General features: G+C 40.0%; 3 protein-coding genes across 4 annotated transcripts; all 3 read right to left on the bottom strand.

Moving 5' to 3' along the window:
* Positions 1 to 141: 141 nt before the first annotated feature.
* LOC133735640 (NAD(P)H-quinone oxidoreductase subunit M, chloroplastic) lies at positions 142 to 1,553 on the bottom strand. Of its 2 annotated transcripts, XM_062163036.1 has the most exons (3): positions 1,040 to 1,553; positions 829 to 915; positions 142 to 532 (listed from the first exon to the last, which is right to left on the bottom strand). In XM_062163036.1, the coding sequence occupies exons 1-3, from the start codon at positions 1,484 to 1,486 to the stop codon at positions 353 to 355; spliced, it is 714 nt and encodes a 237-aa protein (XP_062019020.1). In that variant the 5' UTR covers positions 1,487 to 1,553; the 3' UTR covers positions 142 to 352. The 2 variants fall into 2 exon arrangements, with proteins under 2 accessions (XP_062019020.1, XP_062019021.1); XM_062163037.1 differs by lacking the exon at positions 829 to 915 and having other exon boundaries at positions 1,040 to 1,543.
* Positions 1,554 to 1,851: 298 nt separating this feature from the next.
* On the bottom strand, positions 1,852 to 11,149 carry LOC133735638 (uncharacterized). Its single transcript, XM_062163032.1, has 10 exons — positions 6,343 to 11,149; positions 5,696 to 5,891; positions 5,457 to 5,607; positions 5,222 to 5,318; positions 4,954 to 5,028; positions 4,437 to 4,527; positions 4,022 to 4,292; positions 3,869 to 3,911; positions 3,694 to 3,797; positions 1,852 to 2,994 (listed from the first exon to the last, which is right to left on the bottom strand). The coding sequence occupies exons 1-10, from the start codon at positions 10,994 to 10,996 to the stop codon at positions 2,587 to 2,589; spliced, it is 6,090 nt and encodes a 2,029-aa protein (XP_062019016.1). The 5' UTR covers positions 10,997 to 11,149; the 3' UTR covers positions 1,852 to 2,586.
* A 1,767-nt stretch (positions 11,150 to 12,916) lies between these two features.
* On the bottom strand, positions 12,917 to 17,063 carry LOC133738623 (protein kinase STUNTED). Its single transcript, XM_062166198.1, has 10 exons — positions 16,600 to 17,063; positions 16,399 to 16,496; positions 15,814 to 16,060; positions 14,977 to 15,678; positions 14,630 to 14,878; positions 14,377 to 14,540; positions 14,202 to 14,281; positions 13,936 to 14,083; positions 13,690 to 13,836; positions 12,917 to 13,552 (listed from the first exon to the last, which is right to left on the bottom strand). The coding sequence occupies exons 1-10, from the start codon at positions 16,766 to 16,768 to the stop codon at positions 13,310 to 13,312; spliced, it is 2,247 nt and encodes a 748-aa protein (XP_062022182.1). The 5' UTR covers positions 16,769 to 17,063; the 3' UTR covers positions 12,917 to 13,309.
* Between the last annotated feature and the right edge of the window lie 1,906 nt (positions 17,064 to 18,969).

The following is an 18,969-nucleotide window of genomic DNA, read 5'->3' as shown; positions in this document are numbered from 1 at the left end:
CGGATTGTTAGAGAAATGACATGTGACATTTCTTACTAAAACTGTGGTTTTGTTTTAGAGAATGGAAGATTAGTAGGGTGTAGAAGAAAGAGCTGATCTATTGGTATCCTCATTTCCTCAATCAGCCTTTAATCCCATCAATTGAATCAAATTTCTTGATAATCTTTTCACTATTCATTTCGGAGTAGTTTACTTCTAGAGAAACAAATTCAGATGTATATCTCTCTACATAATCCCATATTAACTTCAATGAGTAAGAATAGATGGAAGGGAAGACATTACTCTTTCATCAAACCTAATATGTTCATCTTCTTTCTCCAGCTTTTCTGTTTGATGACTCTCAATCTTATCATCATACATCCTGAGGTTGAAATTCGTTGTTATTGAACATAACGCGAGGCTTACCCATGCTGAAGTTAAGGACTCTTGCATCCATGTTGTATTTGATTTCTCCGTCATAGAGAAGCTTCCTTATGTAGTGCTCTATGTCTGAACCAATCAGACGCAGAGTGTATTCTGTCAAATCTGCACCCTGATTTTCACACCAAATGTAGATGTCTCAGTAAGGAACTAAATCTCAACTACAGAAAATTTGAGAGAAATATATAGTTAGTGTAATAGATCAGAAGGCAAGGCCAAGAGGGATATAATTCACTTATATTTCATTGGAGCCCCATGGTGTCTCCACGAAGACCTCGTTTATTTAAATGGAGGCATAGAGTTCTGCTTGCATCTTAGTTTAGATTTTAGAATCTAATCCTCTCACAGTGACCTCACTTTCACTTAATTATTGATCTGCAAGCTGCAAGATGATGCCTTTTTTCATACCTTATTGAGAGAAGCGTTAACTTGATATACATTGTTGTACAATTCCCTAACCGCGGAAGTTTTTACGTCCAATGATTGTCTAACAAACTAAATATGAAACGGTGAGCAAAAACATCAATACCTTCGTGCATGTGAACTTAGCCAAAATAGGAACACTAACATACATCACAAAGAATGTAAAGTTTGCAATTATGATCATAAACAAGATTACCTCATAGTGATCCACAAGCTCTTGGAAGTAGGAGTAGACCTTGTTGGTAGTCTCTGGAGTCCACACAAACTCATTGGTTGGATCAAGTATAATGGTGAGCTTATCCATCTGTGTCTGATCAAATGCACAGGTTTCTGGGTCTATATAAGCAGCATAAATCCTCACATGCCTTGTGGCACAGCTAAGCCAATCCCCACCATATTCTCTCGCCATGTTCCTACTCTTCACATTCAATTGTGTCTCCACTGGCCTTGGCACTGTTCCTTTTGGCTCTCCTTTTTCTCTCTGTACTTGTGGTTCTTGGACTTCACCAGGTTGCTGCTGAGCTCTTATAAAGAAGTCTCTTCTGCTTCTCAGTTGGATTCTTCTTCCAGCATAACCCAACATAGAGAATTTTGCACAAGCCATATAAGAAGAAGTCGCTGCCATGGCTGAATGTAGTAGCATTATAGTTTATGGACCAAACTTATCAATCTTTTTATGCAGTTCAGTGAATAATATTGCTCTTAGGTACCAAAATTTTTGGGAAATTTGTGGAAGGCCTATAGAAATTGGTCCACATATATATGAGGATAAGATTTCTTGTATTATACTGGGAGACTTGTGTGGTGATTTCTCCTCTCTCTCCCCTTTATTTTACTTTAATATTTTGTGAAGAAGCCCTTTGTTTTTATCAATTTACATATTTACAAAAAAATCATGCCCTCAAGGTAAATATCCTTGTTTAATCTGATAATATAGTCCATGTCATCAAAATTCAAAGCAAAACACAGGCTCAGAGGGAAAGCTCAAGAAAAAAAGTTGACGCAACATTCTGATTATTCAAGCGTATTTCATGCTTTATTATTCATTTCAACTATCTTGATCTTGTATAACATGTATAAGGAAAACAAAAGAATTGAGGAAAAGGAAAACAATAGTTGATCTTGTATAAAATGTACAAGGAAAACAAAAGAATTGAGAAAAAGGAAAACAAACAAAACAAAAAGAAAGAAATCACTATTCCTAGCAAGAGAGAAAAAACTATGGTTAGTGTTGACTTGGTGCCTGCTAAGCAAATCTGGCTGCCGACTCTCTCAGATGGGGCATAGGAGTGGTATTAGCTGCCAGGTCTTGCATAAACTTCTCTTTGACTTGGTGCCTGCTAAGCAAATCTGGCTGCCGACTCTCTCAGATGGGACATAGGAGTGGTATTAGCTGCCAGGTCTTCCATAAACTTCTCTTGTGACCCTCTCCGGCGCTGATAGTCTGGGTTTACTCAGCTTGACGATCAAATAAATCTTTATGCCCAGTCCACTTGTTCCCGCTTGCTTTTGCACCTCGCTCATCCACTTAACATTCCAAATCAGTGTACTCCTGCTTCAGCTGGTACACAAGCTTATACCTGTTCCTGGTTAGGGTCCTCCCTTGGCCTTAGGACCTCCACCTCACCAAAAAAAGAGGGGGGTCTATACTCCCAAATCATTTTGCACAAGCATACGATCGGAGAGTAGTTTGCAGAAATTCCTCCATGGTATAGATCACATGTATCTCTTTGGCTGCCACTGTCAATAAATGTTTGTCTTCATCTTATTCAACAAACGAATCGGTTTAATTAGTTCATCAAGATCATCCAAGTCTAATTCAGAGGGATCACTGTCATAAAATGTGGTTTGCTCAGGTGGATTATTACTTTCTCCAGCCTCCTCGTCACTAACATTGATGCTAACGAAATCATTACCAAATATGTCATCACCATTTTGTGCACAGTGCTTTGCAGACGCTGTTACGGGCTCAGAAACACCAACATCCTTGGAAACAAAGTAACGTCCCCAACCATTTCTATGTTCTCTTGATCGTTTCTTTATCTTTCCCTTCATACGCTTTTTGGGGTGGTGAAGCTTGCATTTGGGCCCTTGAGGACACGTTCCTGTTTCTTCAAAAGTCTGGCAGACATAGCTGTGCTTCTTCCGGCACTGTGAGGAAGATATATACATTCGAATTTACTTGCTCCAACATTAGTGTATGTTGTTTGTTGACAAGCAGGAGATTATCAAGTGTTAAACAGAAATCTAAAATGTACACCAAGAAAAATAGAAAACTAAAACAATAATGAGAATCTATACTCTATGCACCCTACTAGCATATTCCCAAAACATCGCAAAGTTATCTCTTAAATTGTTGAGAGTTATTATGGTAGGGGTCAAGGGTTTCGGATTTTTTTTTTTGATAATGAGTCCTTATAGGTGTCATGTTTAGTTTCCTGATAATAATCTATACGATTAAAAAAAAAAATCCTCTATGAAATGCCCAATTACCCCAGATAATAAAATTATCAGATGCTACTTCCGGTACTTTTGTTAAAGCCCAATAGGATTTCTCTCATCTTTCATCTGTCAACCACCCCACTATCTTCCCATACACCCAAGCCTCTGTAATCTCACCCTAATTAGTACCACATAGCTCACCCGGCAGGTCAGCCCTCCCCATGTATGGTACGTCCAAATGAATGTTTGAAAACCCTTTTCCTTCAAAATCCATATGCATGCGCATACATAATATAAACTAACATATTGACTTCAGTATGTAGCAAGACGAACAAGAAATGAATGAAGTAAAAAATGAAAAAAGAAAAACGGGGAAAGAAGACTCGGTTCTATATGAGAAGACAGTACCTCATTTCCGTCCGCACAATAACCTTTAAGAAATCCTTCACAAGTAGATGCCTTCGGATTTACATTTACATGTCTGTAAGAACAATTTTTATTGGTGCATAAACCTGCAGGAAACATGTCAGAGTTCTATATATTCACTAATACCTTGAATTAGAAATATATTAGCAGAAAGTACCTTGCAGAAAGAAAGAACAGTCTGGCATTCTTTCTGGAATGACCTGCATGACAAAAAAAGTTTGATAAAGGAAGAGACAAGAAAGGAAAGAATGTCTGGAAACGAGTACAAAGTTCTGTTGTAGATCACGGGAAGTTCCATCACATGGTAAACCTTGTGGGTTAATCTGCAGTTGGGGTTGGAACATAAACCGTTCAGATACTTTGTGCAGACTGCAATTTTGGAGGAGTCATGAATATAGGGACATTTTCCATCATCCTTGTTACACTTCCCAAATCGTGTGAAAAACTGGCAGTATTTCCGTTTTTTTGCCAACCGCTGTCTGGCAGTGTGCAAACTCCATCTAACTCTTTCACTTGCCAATATGCGAGTTCGTTTCTTTGGATCTCTAATAAGCTGATTACCATTTCCAATCCGCACATATCTGCCAATATGGGAATGCATTTATATCTAACAACTTATAAAGTTGAGAATAAACTATAACTTGGAGATCTACTTTGTTATCACCCTCAATGGACAACATTAATATTATCTACTCTATTTTAAGGCATAACATAAAGAATCTTACTCGTCATTCCCAATCACCAATCTCCTTGGAACATATGATCTCTTGGCATCCGTTTCTGGATTCAGCACAACAGACTTTGAGGATTCGTCATCTACACAAAACAAGATGGGAAAATTATATTCACTGAGATTGAGTAAATATTTATTACCAAGTAAACAAGATATATCAGAATACGCCAAACTAGGGGGAGGCTCAAAAGAGAAACACTTAAAGGTCATCAATCACATTGGACACATTTCTCCAAAACAACCATACAAGGAGAAACACAATTCCAACAAGAATAAGAAATACTGCATAGAGTGTAAGAACATGTTCAGAAATTGTGAAAAGAAAAAAAAAATCAATGAGAAAGCAGTGGTACATTCTGAAACTATATCTGACCCATCTGCTCCTATGTAGAAATATATATATATATATATATATATATATATATATTGAAACTTGAAAATGTAGAATATACTAGAGCTCATTGACAAGAATACATCAATATGCAGAAAAATTGAAAAGAGCAGACCACCTGAAATCCTCTTAAGTGTCCGCCTTGAAGGATCCATTTTGTAACGAACAGAGCCAATGCGGAATATTCGTTTTCCTGCCATAAAAGTAATTATTTAATAATCAAGTAAAAGTTCACACGGAATATTCGTTTTCCTGCCATTTTGTAACACCACACGTTCAAGGTGCACTCTATGCAATACATGCAAGCAAAAACTGCTCATGCATCGGAGACACCAGAACTATTATATGGGTCTACATGTTCTCAACAGTACTATGAATTGACTTACCCGGTGAGTTTCTGATTTTAGAACCAGAACTAGTGCAGGCAGCACCATTGTGTTCTCTTTTCTTCTTCTCTACTTCAGCAACAGCCCGTGTAGCTTCCTGGATAAAGTGTATAAAAAAGATAAGGTGGACAAAGAAATGGCTAATCTTGACTTGAAAACCATTACTTCACTTAGATAACATGAATGATTTTCAAGGGAAAAATAATGGCCTGCCTGTATGCTACAGCCAACTAACCTCATTAACTTTCTTTGAGCGACTTTCAATGGATTTTGACCATTTTAAACTAGATCCACCAACACTTAATACCTTGTACTTTCTAAGTGAAAATCCATGGGTTGACCTAGTGTATACAGTATCCCTCATCCTTGAGAGCAGCAACTTTTTACTGAAAGATGAGATGAACATTGATTTGTTTAGGCAACAACCAAAACTGACTTGTTAAATATAATTCCAGAAGCAAGAAAATCAGTTACCTGATTGTTGATGAGGAACTATAATTGAAATTGGAAGCCTGACTTTGCATGACAGTTCTCCAGTATCTTGCTCTTTTCCACGGAAACAGCTGAGGCAGAACCTTCTGATGGTCATATGAACTACCATTATTATTTGATGACTGTGTACCACTTGGTGTCCAGACCAAAGAATTCTTTTTACTCATCCTCGCAACAGCTGCAAATAGAAATATTACTTAACTTTGTCATGACAAAGAAAGACGAAGAAATACCAGTACATCAACAATTCCAGACTCCAAAAAATAATAACACATTCTGGCACACAGGACTGCCCCATAAGAGATTATAAACTTGTAAAACTCCACCATCCCTCCTAAAACATGAAATATGAAATGAACATGATGAACTTCTCCAAGAACAAAATTCAGTTGGAAAAGTTGCAGATAGGAGCTACATACATTTAACAATTGCAGAAATGACAATAAAGAAGAAAGAGAAACACTCTGATGCTTAACATTTTAGCAGAAATCAACAAATGAAATTGATTCAAGAAACTTATTCCCTGATGCAGCAAATGCATGTCAGAACTTTTGTTGATTGCATCTTTCATCTATATAAAAGATAATATTGCTTACCAACGACTAATTGGACAAGTTCAAATAGCATACCCTTAAGTGATCGCTTCTTGTTAAATGTTCTACTGGGGATAACCTTACGAGCCTTTTGCTTCCCTGAGTTTAGATTGTCAGTGGGCAGGAGAACAGTATCTTTGCCATTACTTTCCAAAGAAGACCTAATTAGCTGATGTTTGCGCCTCTTGTAGTAGCCATCTGAGGGTTGGTTCTTATCAGCATTGTGGACAGAAAGGTCTGATGGATTTGAAGATGATGCAACCAACTGATTTAATTTTCGCTTTACATATATAACCTTCTTCATATTTGATGATGCCAGATTCCCATCATGTAGATTGTTGACTGGACCACTATGGTATTCCTGAGTATCAGAAGTTGCCAGCGAGTCCTTGACTGATCCTTCTGCATCTTTCGTTTCCGAACAATTCATAGGATCTGATTTAGTTCCAGAGATATCACTAAGAAGAGGCTCAGCTAGTGGGGATGATGTAGGAATCCCGGAAGAGACGGCAGCAGATGCAGACATTTTGGCTCCACCGGGTAGTGGGGCTGGGGGCCTATCTGAAGAAGCATTGAGTCCTCCTGTTTTTGGAGGGTTTTTAATGTCAACCCTACTGTCGGATCCTGCATTCTTCTTCAATCCATCTATACCTGAAAAGTTCAACTGATGAACAGATGAACTGAGACCTTGAGAGCTTTGTGGTACAGCAGCAATTGTAGCACGTCTTCTAACAAGGGTGTTACCTTTACGAACATAAGAATTACTTTCAAGTTTTCCATTTCTTTGTGGCAACTGCCTTTGAGCTGGAAGAGGAGATACAGATGAATTAGCATTTCGATGCCAAGTCCGAGGCTTTGATATATGTGTTGAAGAGGTAGCCTTCTGTGAGGTAGTAAAGGCAGAAAATGGACGACCTGGAACAATCCTATGAGTAGCTTGACCCAGCTGGTTCTTCAATGCAGATTCAGCACTTATGAGATGCAGACCATGAGATGTCTTTTTGGAATCCTGCAATTTCAAAGGTACTGCCTTCTCTGTGACTGATTGGTGACCTTCAGTTACATTATCTAATGTTAAATTAGTTTTGGTCTCTGAGAATAAATTCCCAGCGGATGCAACCTCAGACTTCACCTCAAATTTCTGGTCATCCGCACAAACTTTTTCGTCAAAACTTTTAATAACCGAAGGATTACAAATCAGCATATGCACGTCAGTGATACTAGTTGAAGTTTCTGGAGTACCTGTATCTGACAGCGTATCAGACACAGACTTCATGCCTTCATCAATAGAGTTGGTAGAAGTTACTTCATTGTCATTAGCAATTGAAAGCAGACAACTTGGCACAAAAGGCAGTTTATCCTTAACACAGAGGTAATCTGATTCTATATTTGTACTGAAAGAATTAATACCCAAATCAGCAGGCTGAAGCTCTGAATGAATTGTACATGGAGCAGTCTCACCTTGAACCATAATGTGCTCATTTGTTGCACAAACATCAAAGTCTTTTTCATGACTACCATCTATATCCAAAATGTCAAGGTGATGATTATTTACAACCATAACTTCAGTACCATCCTCTTTATCCTCATTCTGTGATTGTAAAGGACAAGGGATTTGCATATGTGGAATACCTGACCCTTCAGAAACTGAAGAAGAGTCAATACCTTGGTGCTTAATCTTCATATCATCATTAGTAAAGGAGTCCCTAGCTGCAGCTACAGTATCAGATGATACTGCAGCCATAATGTCCTCAAGATAGACATTGATTTCCTCAGGAGATGGAATTAAATTAGAAGTAGCACACTGAGAACCTATGCTAGAAGAAGCACCTTTGTCCGCTTGATATGTTGGAACATCATTATGAGTTGAAGATTCCTGTATATAAGATGTAGATTTATTTGCAGGTCCTCCATTGGTTTGAGCTGAAGTCAATACCAGATGAGTGCCAGACACTTTTCTCCTCTTTGAATACTCGGGTGAAGTCTCATTTGTATCATAGTTAGCATCAATTCTAGCTGAAAGCTTAGTGTCAGAAAACCCATTTACTGAACTTTTCCCATTCAGAACGCTGACCCAATCATTACCAGGCTGTGATCCCATATCTAACTTTTGAACACCAGAAACAGAAACTTCTGCATGACTAGGATCCTTCAGGAAGGAACTTACTGTTGTATCCGGTGCATCTTTGCCGGGAGAAACATTTACAGGGTCTACACAAGTGTCGGATATCCTTGAAAAGTCTAACTGCGTTTTAACTTTTCTCTTCTTTTGAATCATAGGTGTAACACTATGAGTATCTCCAACTGATTTTGGTATATTTGGAGATCTTTCTGTGGCACAAATTTCAAAAGATCTAGAGGCACAATCAGGTGATGACTGCTTGCCAAAAGAATTGGTATTCCCACCATTGGAAACTGTAATGCTCTTATCTTTCTTAACATAAACTTCATCAGAATCCCACCTTGTACGTCTACCAATCTTGGAGCGGACAGCTTTGGTCTCCCCTGAACTCGATAAACCAACCGCCATATTATTTTCTGCTGAAGATATAGCCTTAGGAAGTTCTTCCACAACACCACCATTTTGAAGTGATGTGGGGAGCTGATATCTACAAGGTTGTTCGCTAACTGCATCCACAGTGCCAACATCAGGAACAATGATTTCCTGATGTGACAGTTTCTCCAAGGTTTCAGCCCCATGTTCAGAACCCTTTACATTCGTGAGTTCATGCATCTTATCTGAATTTAAAAAACCAGAGCTCAAATTGCCTTCTACAGCCAACATGGCCTGTGATGATTCTTTTTGTACCTCTTTATCAACCAATAAAATGTTTCCACTCTGACAGATCGATTTGCTGACATCCACAACACCGCCAGTTTCAGGACAAGTAGCTACCTTGATTGAATCAGTTGCATTGCTGTTAAAATTTGAAATGGTAAGCAAGCCCTTGACCGGAGTATCTACATTCAGAGGGTGCTTCTGATCAGTATTAATCTCTGCAGGACTCGAAGAGCCCAAATTTGCACTTGAGTTGTTCCCAATATTCTTACTACAAGAGTTGAGAACAGTGCCATATTCATCTGATAGAACATTCGGCAGAGAACCTTCTACTTCCTTATCTACAGGCAACACATGCAAATCATTTGGACAAGGATCAGAAATGGAAGAGGTTTCACCTTTGCCAGTGCCTGCAAATAGACTGTGAACAGTACTCGCCCCCGGCTCATCAATCTTACTTTCTGGCTGTGAAGTGGGGGGGTTTGTGACCTTTTTCACTGTCTTCTTGGCCACTATTTTCTTCACTACTTTTGTCTTCTTAGAAACGTTGGGAGAAGACTTCTGACTGGAACCAACATCCTTGCCATCTTTACGTAAAATCTTGCCCTTGGGTGCTGTTTCCACTTCACTCTTTACAAACGCTTCATCAGTCACAACAGAACAAGGCTGCGAATTCATGCCAGAAGTAGTAACTTCTCCTTTCAACTTCATGGCCTCCTTGCCAGGACTCGATGTCTTATTCGAAACAAGTGCCAAACTATCCAAATTTACAACATCCTCACGGAGCTTAGCAGGTGGTGACTCTGAACAATCCATATCCGAAACTGAACCTCTCTTCTCATCCCTAGTTCTAACCGGCTTGGCTACCAGCGAATTCGACTTAAACGAAACATCAAGGTCCAGAGGACTACTCCCACCTCTCTGTTGTTGGCCTCTCTCTTCTCCTCCACCACCACGCCTCTCTTCTTCTACTGCATCCTTCCTCCCATGACCTGAATACTCATACTCATACTGTTCTTTCCCTCTGAATGATCCACCGGAGGAGCCGGAACTATCGTAATAAGCAGAGTAATTCCGGTCCCGGGTTTTCGGGGTTTGAAGCCTAAGCAAAGCACTCTTCTTTTGTATCTGCTTCCACCTACTTCTTCCTGATTCGGAACCATAATAATCCCTCTTCTCCGAAACAATCCGATCCTCCTCCTCATCGTGCTCATCCAATTCGAAAGGATCGTACAAATCCTCCTCCGATTGGGCCCTCTCAAGACCCCACCTTTGAATCTCATACGCCTCATATCTCCTCCCACTCTTCAGCAGCTCCTCATACGCGCTCTCGTCGTAGCAACCCGAACCCGAATCCTGGAACTCCACTTCGCGAAACGTCGTCGTTTCGTGATTGCTCGAGCGACGGCGATAACCGTCATCAACTCGACGATCCCGTTGTTCTTCGTACTCCGATCTAAACCTAGCGCCGCCGCCGCCGCCGTCCGGATCGCGCCTATAGGGTTTATGCAATTCGCGGTCGTAATCGCGCGGCGAATAGTTCCTGGACCGGTCCCGGTAATCCGGACCGGACTCGAGGTAGAGGCGATGACGTGGCCGGTCGGAATCGAGAGGTGGCGGGCGGTGAGTGGTGCGAGGGGAGAAGGTTCTGGAATGATCGGAATCGATGGGGTGGGGGGAGAAGGTGGTCCTTTGGGGATGTGGTGGCGGCGGAGGAGGGGGTAGGGTTTTGAAGGAGGAGGGGGATTGTGGGCGGAGCTGTGGGGGCTGGGGTTGGGGAGGAGGAGGCGGAGTGTGGCGGTGGTGGTAGTGGTTGGTGGTGCGGTGAGGGTAGTTTGGGAAATTAGGGTCAGAGGAGGAGGAGGAAGAAGCGTACCTTGGATGGTGGTGAAGGTACTGAGGGAGGTCCATGAAGAGAGAGAGAGAGATCTGGAATCTCTGGTTGGTTGGGCTCTCTGCTCTTCTTCTTCTTCTTCTTCTTCTTTCTTCTTCTTCTTCTTCTTCTTCTTCGTTTTGTGCCAAGCTTGCGAAAACTTTTATCTTGGCCGGCTGTTTCACTTTCACAGCGGAGACCCTAGTTTGGTTTACGGTGTGTGTCCGAGAAGAGACGACATGCCGTTCTATTTGGGGTAAAAAAGTAACCGACCGTGGTGTACCCCTACCCACAGGGTAGACTGTCAATTTCTCATGGTCAAAAAAGGAAAGGTCAATTTCAACCACCATTTACTATTTGTTTTGGTAACGTTTAATAATTCAGAGAATAAAACCTTAATGAAATCAGTGGTTATTCTATGGTTCCGGAAAGACAATGATTTGGGTTAATAATATCACTCGACCAAATTCAATTCTTGCAATTATGAATAAATACATGTTATATAAACTAACAATATCAACTCCGGACCATCACGTGTAATTTTCCTAATGAAACAATATCGGGTTTTTTTTTTTTTTTTTCGGTAAATAAAAATTTATTTATTCGCTTTTTGAATACCTTGGAACAGTGATATTCGCGTGATCACTTACGGTATGTTTGGATGAGAAAATTATAAAATCCGTAGGAATTTATAAATGATGGAATCTTTAACTCCATCAATCTAAAATTCCGTTAATTGCAATTTCTATTGTTTGGTTGCATCTATTTAGGATTTGAAATGTGTAATAAAATTAAGAAAGTTTAAAACAAATAAAAATATATAATAGAAAAAAGTATTGTTTTGGAAATAAAAATTGAATACTGCAAAGGAATTCGTAAATGACACCTATTTTGGTGGAAATTGAAGTGAGGAATTTAAATAACGAATTCCTTCGTTTTTTTCACAGAGAAATTTAAAATTTCCAATCTGATAATGCCAAACGAGGGAATTGGCTTTTAGGAATTATAAAATCCTCACTTTTAATTAAATTCCATCATTTTTTCCCTCATCCAAACACACTCTTACTGTTAGATTTATTTGACTCTACCTCGCAAACTTACGAATCTGGCCGAATTGCCTCGATTAAAAATGGAATGAACAACCTTGGTGCAAAGTCTACATTAATTTCAATCACAAAATCTCAAAGATCTGATGTAGTCGGCCTCTGAGCATGGGAGACATGCCAATGATATTTTTGAGATGGTAATGGAAATGACCAAAGTGGGTGTTTAGTGTCGGTGCGTGCTGAGAAATGACTTGCAATTAATATTGACCACTATTTTTGAGTCTTTGTAGATCGTGGTGGCCGGTGCCTTGGCTTTTCAGGTGGTCCACCGGTACCCTCATGACTTTAGAGACACAAAGGTACTTAGCACCATGTGACTACTCCATTCAAAGATGTTGATGGCCATTGAGGAAAAGAATCTAACCAAACAAAAGATTTGGGGGATAAACCAAACTAATAAAGCAAATTTCCACGGGATTGTTTATTAGCTAGTTGAATGGCCAATATTCTAGAGTTCTTGAGTTGTTGTTGGGTAGTGAAAATTATGTGCAGTTCCGGAACTGTTCAACGAGTCATTGTTTTCAGTGCGCCACATACATTAAGCTAATCCAATAGCTCAACGGATCCGGAGCATTATAGAACAACCCATTGGATGGAGAATAATGATCGACTTTGCATTGTGAATTGACATGTTCTTGCGAAACCATTTTAGCCCCTGGTAGGCTAGAATTATGTCGTCAAACTTTGTTCGAACCCGGAAGCTGTCAAAGTGGCCAGGCACTGTGCTGCAATGCACAGTTGGAGCATTTCGCATGCTGTCGAAGGGGTTTATCTTGAGCCTAGAAAGCTTTTAGATTCCCCTTGACAAAGTCAAAAAAAAAAAAATGTCGTCAAACTTTGAATCCAAAACAATTGAACGACTAGAGTTTCTCTTATTAGTCTTATAAACTTGTGCTCACTCTGGTAAAACCATCAAGAATCACAACACATTCTTCTTTCAACATTACAATCCAACTCTTGGCCTAATTGAGACCAAGAAGAAAACTGAAACCAATTAGACAGAACAGAAAAGGGGGTAAAGAAAACCAGCCCAATTAATAAGGACCAGTTTATGACTGAGAGAAGGAGGAGGGCACACACAAACAACCTCTCATCCTAAACCCTTCTATACGCCAACCTCTAATGCAATATGTGAAAGCCACTGTTTTTCTTTTTTTCTTTTTCTTGGAGGGGTTCACTATACAAATTAATCACACAACAGGGAAGTGCCATTGCTAGCATAATAGCATTATGCGGGTGAAATTGTTAGTCAAAGCTTGATGAGCGGCTCCACCGGCCTTTGAGGTAGTCCTCTAAGGAGACAGTTTGCTCAATGCTGCTCATGGAGAGCGAGTCATCCTCCACATCAAGCAGTGCAAGGTTAAGGTGAGACTGCAGATTCGAACGTGGACAGGGCTCATCGTCATGGAGATCAGATTCCTCCCAAGCATGGACTTGTAGCCTTGCCCACTTAATCATTTCTGCATCACCTTGAAGGAGCTTCACAACCTGTACGTGTTCAATAGAATGACAAACAGTACATTTTGTTCAAGTTGGTTACAGATGTGGGATTTTATGCTATCAAGAACTGGAAGTTGTATGCTATATACTGAGGGAAGCTACTTAAAAGATCACATCCAACTTACAGAACTCATTTGGGGCCTTGCTCTTGGGGCATGTCTGATACAAAGAGTAGCTGCTAAAACCATTCTCTCCACTTGGACTTGGTCGTACTTTCCCAAGCTCGGATCTAATAGTTGGGCCACCTTCCCACCATTTAAAATTGGCTTAGCCTGGACAAGATGCAAGTTCCAATTATTCAATTAATCTTCCTTCATGAGACGACATGAAGAGGTAAATGGAGTAAAACCTTAGGGAAAAAGAAGACATACCCACATGACTAGGCTCTCATGGCCTTTCGGATAATCACTGCTTATAGGTTTTCTTCCTGAAAGAAGTTCAAGGAGTACAACACCAAATGCATACACGTCAATCTTCTCGTTTACTTTGCCATACATAAAGTACTCAGGAGCCAAGTATCTGCAGCAACAAGCAATGCTATTAGTTATCAGTAGATCATAATCACTGTTCACTTTGTTAAAAACAAACAAGCTATGGATATGAGATGATAAAAGCTACAGCTTTGAAAGGTACAAACCCAAATGTGCCTGCAACATCAGTGCATGTTATATGTGATGAGGAGGTTGGTGCCCACTTAGCCAGTCCAAAATCAGAGAGCTGAAAAAGCCATGTAGAATTAGTATGAACACTGACAACTTCAAAGTAAAAAAACAAAGCTACTTCAAAACAACAAAAGTTAATTAGCATGCTACCTGTGGCTCAAAATCATCAGATAACAGTATATTGGATGATTTAACATCCCTGTGGATTACTGGTTGAGCACTGCCACTGTGCAGATAATCCAAGGCCTCAGCTACGCCCACAGCTACCTTATATCTCTCATTCCAACCAAATGCATTTGGATCTTTCTTACTTCCTAAAAAGGTGTTAAAAAAAAAATCAAAATTAGGCTCGAGTTCAGACATAAACACAACCCCTCAACCAGAAAAAGACATAGTTAAGTACCATGGAGATTCTCCTCGAGGCTTCCTCTTGATAAGAAATCATAAACCAAGAGAAGATTGTTATCCTCAAAACAGAACCCCAGAAGGGAAATAATGTTCTTGTGATTTAAGGTAGTGATAATCTCTATTTCCAGAACAAACTCCTTCAATACATCTTCAGATGGTTTTAAGATTTTAACAGCAAGTTCCTTGGCATCAGGAAGGCAGCCTTTATAAACTTGACTACTACCGCCTCTCCCAATCAGATTTTCTGGTATTGAAGAAGAAAATATTTTTTCAGTAAACAAAACATGAAGAAAAAAATAGGACGTTTGACTTTTGAGATATAAAATTGTGCGGACAACATACCAGCCAAGAAATATGATGTTGCTGACTGAAGTTCCTGGTAATTGAACAATCTGCAAGTAGATGAGTACTTCTCATGCAGACCCTCCAATTCTCTAGGCAAGCCTTTTGAATAGTGATCAGGTGAAGATGGGGCAGTCATTGCCTCACTATCCACCGGAACAATTGCACCAGTTTCTCCATCCAAACTAGAAGGTTGATCTTCCCCTGGATCACAACTATTTTGTCTATGACGCCGACTAGGCAATTGCATTGCCCACTGAACCACCGAGATCTTCCGAACCATAGACCTCTCCGAAGGGTCTGGTAACACAGCACGACGAAGCAGTGGCCAACCAGGTCTTGCTTCAGGTAATTCTTTGATCAACATAGTAATTGAACCTGCTGTTTCTGCCTCTTCTCTTTGTACAGGCACTATAGCCATGGATTTATCTTCACCATCCTCAGCAGAAGAGTCTTCAGCAGATTGGTGACTAGAATTATCCACAGAGGGCCGTGAACAAACCGAGCATTTCTGTTTCTCAACCGTGTCTGTACATTCGAAAAAGATTTTAGCTAATGTCTGCTCCATTTTCTTACAATTGACCTGATCATTTGCTTTCTTTGAGGCCAGATTGTCACTGCCTTCATTTAGTACTTTCGAAGACTTATGCAGTGATCTGTGAAATGCACTGAGCATACCATTTTGGCGATGCTCTCCACTTCCTGCAAACAAGTACTACATTAAGATCACACCATAACTAAAAATCAAGAAGAATTAAAGAAAGCACCAAAAATCCGTTTCAAAAAAAAAAAAAAAAAAAAAAAAGCACCAAAAATTGATTGGAGAAATTAAATTACCTTGAGAGTCACAACTTGATTGAGAGCCCTCCCTGTTAAACACAACTTTCCCGTTATTTACAGCAAGTATCCCACAATCCTTTGACAGTTTCTTAGCACAGTACTTGGCCACGGTGGTGGATGACCGGATTTTATGGTGGCTCTGAGCAGTTCCCACTATAAATTTGCATGCATTATAAGATTTCGCTTCCCGGACTAGAATCTTCTTTATTGATGTTCCTCTGCAAATTTTAAGCTTGAGATCCACCTGTATAACATGAACCAAATTATCCCAAATTTTCAATCATGAAAAAACTTGAAACAAAACTTAGGAAAGACTAAAACTTTTGAAACAATTAAGCTTGACCATCAAACTCTCCAATGCAATGAGACCAATACCAAATGTCAAGAACAGGGCTTAAAAGGTCTCAACTTATCAATTTGTGAAAAAACAAAAAAAGTTAAAAAAAAAACAAAAAAACAAAAAAACTTAGCTCTGGTTGAACCGTTCATTTTTTCAGCAAAGAACCAGAGAATATGACAAAACACCATAAAAGGACAGCTAAATCCCAAATTTCCACAACAAGAATCTGATGGAAAACGAACCTGCTTCAAATTACAGAAGCCTTCATACACAGCAAGAACAGAGTCAAAAGCTTTGACGAGTGATAGAAGCGACGACTTCCCATCTCGATCCACAATTTCTACACACAAAACCCATCTCACCAAAACCAGTCAGTTCCTACTTAAACCCAGAAGAAAAAAAAAAAACACAAATTCTAAACAAAAGGCCAAAACTTCACACACCATTTTTACCAAGAACGTGAAGAGCAATAACAGAGTCACCGGGATCAGCCACCTTGACGAGAGCCCACGTCAGCAGCTCTCTGCTCTTGGAGTCCAGCTTCACTCCCACGACAACAGAACGTCCCTTATCCATCTCAGCTTCTCCCCCACCATACCCAACTTGAAGCATTGTGCTTTTTACAGGGTCTAATGGCTTCTCCGGGTCAGTTTCAAATTTCCATGTAAGGAAAGCTTACAAGGGACACTCCGGTATTTATCTGGGTTCGTTTTGTTGGGTTTGCTTCGGTTTGCAGAGAGTTGATCGCACACCAGTAATACCAGTGCAAGAAAGGGAAAGCGTAGCAATTTAAGTTAAAGACTCGCAGAGCTGGTCCTACTTTTAACCGCTATACAAGTATACAAACTCAAGCTCCGCACTTTTATTTTACCTCACTTTTTGGTGATCGAGCTGCTTCAACTGGCAGCCAAAGTAGTTGTTATAAGTAGCTTTTTAAACAAGTGATTCAGAATTTTTAAGGTGAGGTTTGGAGATTGGAGAGTTGGCCCACCCTGCAACGCACATGGATGGGAATGGGATCGATGAGTTTTACTTTTACGTATGAAACTAGTATTCGTATCTTATACCAAATTCTTTACTCTTTCCATACGGTATTTGATAAATTAGTAATTGCATGAACACAAATTTCTTTTTCTCTGTCTGCCATTTTTCTTCTTGCATGAACACAAATTTCTTTTTCTCTGTCTGCCATTTTTCTTCTTTCTTTCCCACTATACCTAACTTAATCCTATGAACCCACATGTATGCGTGATATAAAGTTATAGTTTCATATAGGTAGAAGAACTTCATTCATGACTCTCACCGAAATAATTGGGATTTAATCTTAATGAGAGATTTAATTAGCTATGTAATTAATAAGTTTGGTACATACAATATTCTTCTTTAATATATGGGTTTTTGTCCATTTACCCTATTTCTAGAGATTTTTTTCTCACTTACCCCATTAGATAACCCTTACCCAAAACAGACTTCCTAATACCCCATTAAGAATTTTACCCATCAACCCTTTGTTATTTAAAGAGAGAGAGAGAGAGAGAAAAAAAAAAACATAGGAGACTTCGCAAGAGCCCCGTCACCGGCCGCCGGATTCTGATCACCGGTCATCGGATTCCGACCAACTTTCGCCCGAATCCGGTCACCTGCCGCGGGATTCCGGTCACCGGCCGCCGCCCCACCGGACTTTTTTGAAAACCTCGTTGGATGTCCTCAAAGAGGTTTTCGGAGATCTCATAGGTCGCCGGAAATATTTATTGCCCCCACTAGAACTTTCGGTCACAATAATATGAACTAATCTTCCTAAAATTAGACAAATAAAACTTTGATTAAAGAAAAAAAAAAGATTACATCAATTCAAAACGTCTATTACCCCCCAATAGAACAATTTTTTTTTTCTTTCTTTCTAGCCTTCTGCCCTCATTTTCTTTTCTTTTCTTTTTTTGTTACAAAAAGATAAATTTGTAATACCATGCAACCAAAATGTTGACTAAAGCCCCCATTTTCTCTCTGTCAGTACTCCAAAATGTCCAAATCAATATCCAACCAAAAGCAGAGGTTTGCCATCGAAAAAAAAAAAAAAACCAAAAGCTGAGGTTTGCTTTTCATCTTTGTTTGCATGTAAATTCCAATAAACCTACCATTGCCCTCAAAATTGCAGCCAAGCACAACCAACCTGAAATAGTCAGCATACCCTAAAATTTTAGTTCTTCAATCTTGACTAAAACTCGAATTCATGTATATCATCATGTGCAACTAGACAAATAAAGCAACTATTATACGATTGAAACTAAACGTAGCCGGAAATTACGCAGAAACTGTCGGAAAACCATTGCAGCGTTCGAGCTTCATTCCTACGTCGTCGGTCGTTGTTTGAACAAAAGAAGAGCACAGAGAGGTCCATGACGTCAAGAGGAAGCTTCGGCTACCGGTGAAATGCCGGGAAACGGCAGGAATCGGAAAACCCGATCGGAAAAGTCGTCACCTTCTCTTATTCGATTCTCCATCACCGTAGCTTTTCATGGAAAACCAACACCACTGAGACGTCGACGACGTCAAGCCGGTTCCAACGCTGGTGGTCCATCGTCGCTCCGCGGCCAGATATGGGAGACTGGTCGGGTCTTTCGTCACTCCAAAACGGGTCTCGGCCTTCCCCTCGCCGTGAGAAAGCAACATACCCCGGCCTCCTCCACTCCGGCTTCTCGAGGACAACGGTGACAAAGGGATCGATCTGCCAGAGGGATGCGAGAGAGAGAGAGAGAGTGGCATGACTTAATTTCTTGATTAAGTTAAGGGCAAAATGGTCATTTGCTACTAAA

This window comes from Rosa rugosa, chromosome 3 (genome assembly GCF_958449725.1).
Source record: "Rosa rugosa chromosome 3, drRosRugo1.1, whole genome shotgun sequence".
Classification (NCBI taxonomy): domain Eukaryota; kingdom Viridiplantae; phylum Streptophyta; class Magnoliopsida; order Rosales; family Rosaceae; genus Rosa; species Rosa rugosa.
The sequence above is the reverse complement of the archived record's forward strand: the minus strand, read 5'-3'. Positions and strand labels throughout refer to the sequence as shown.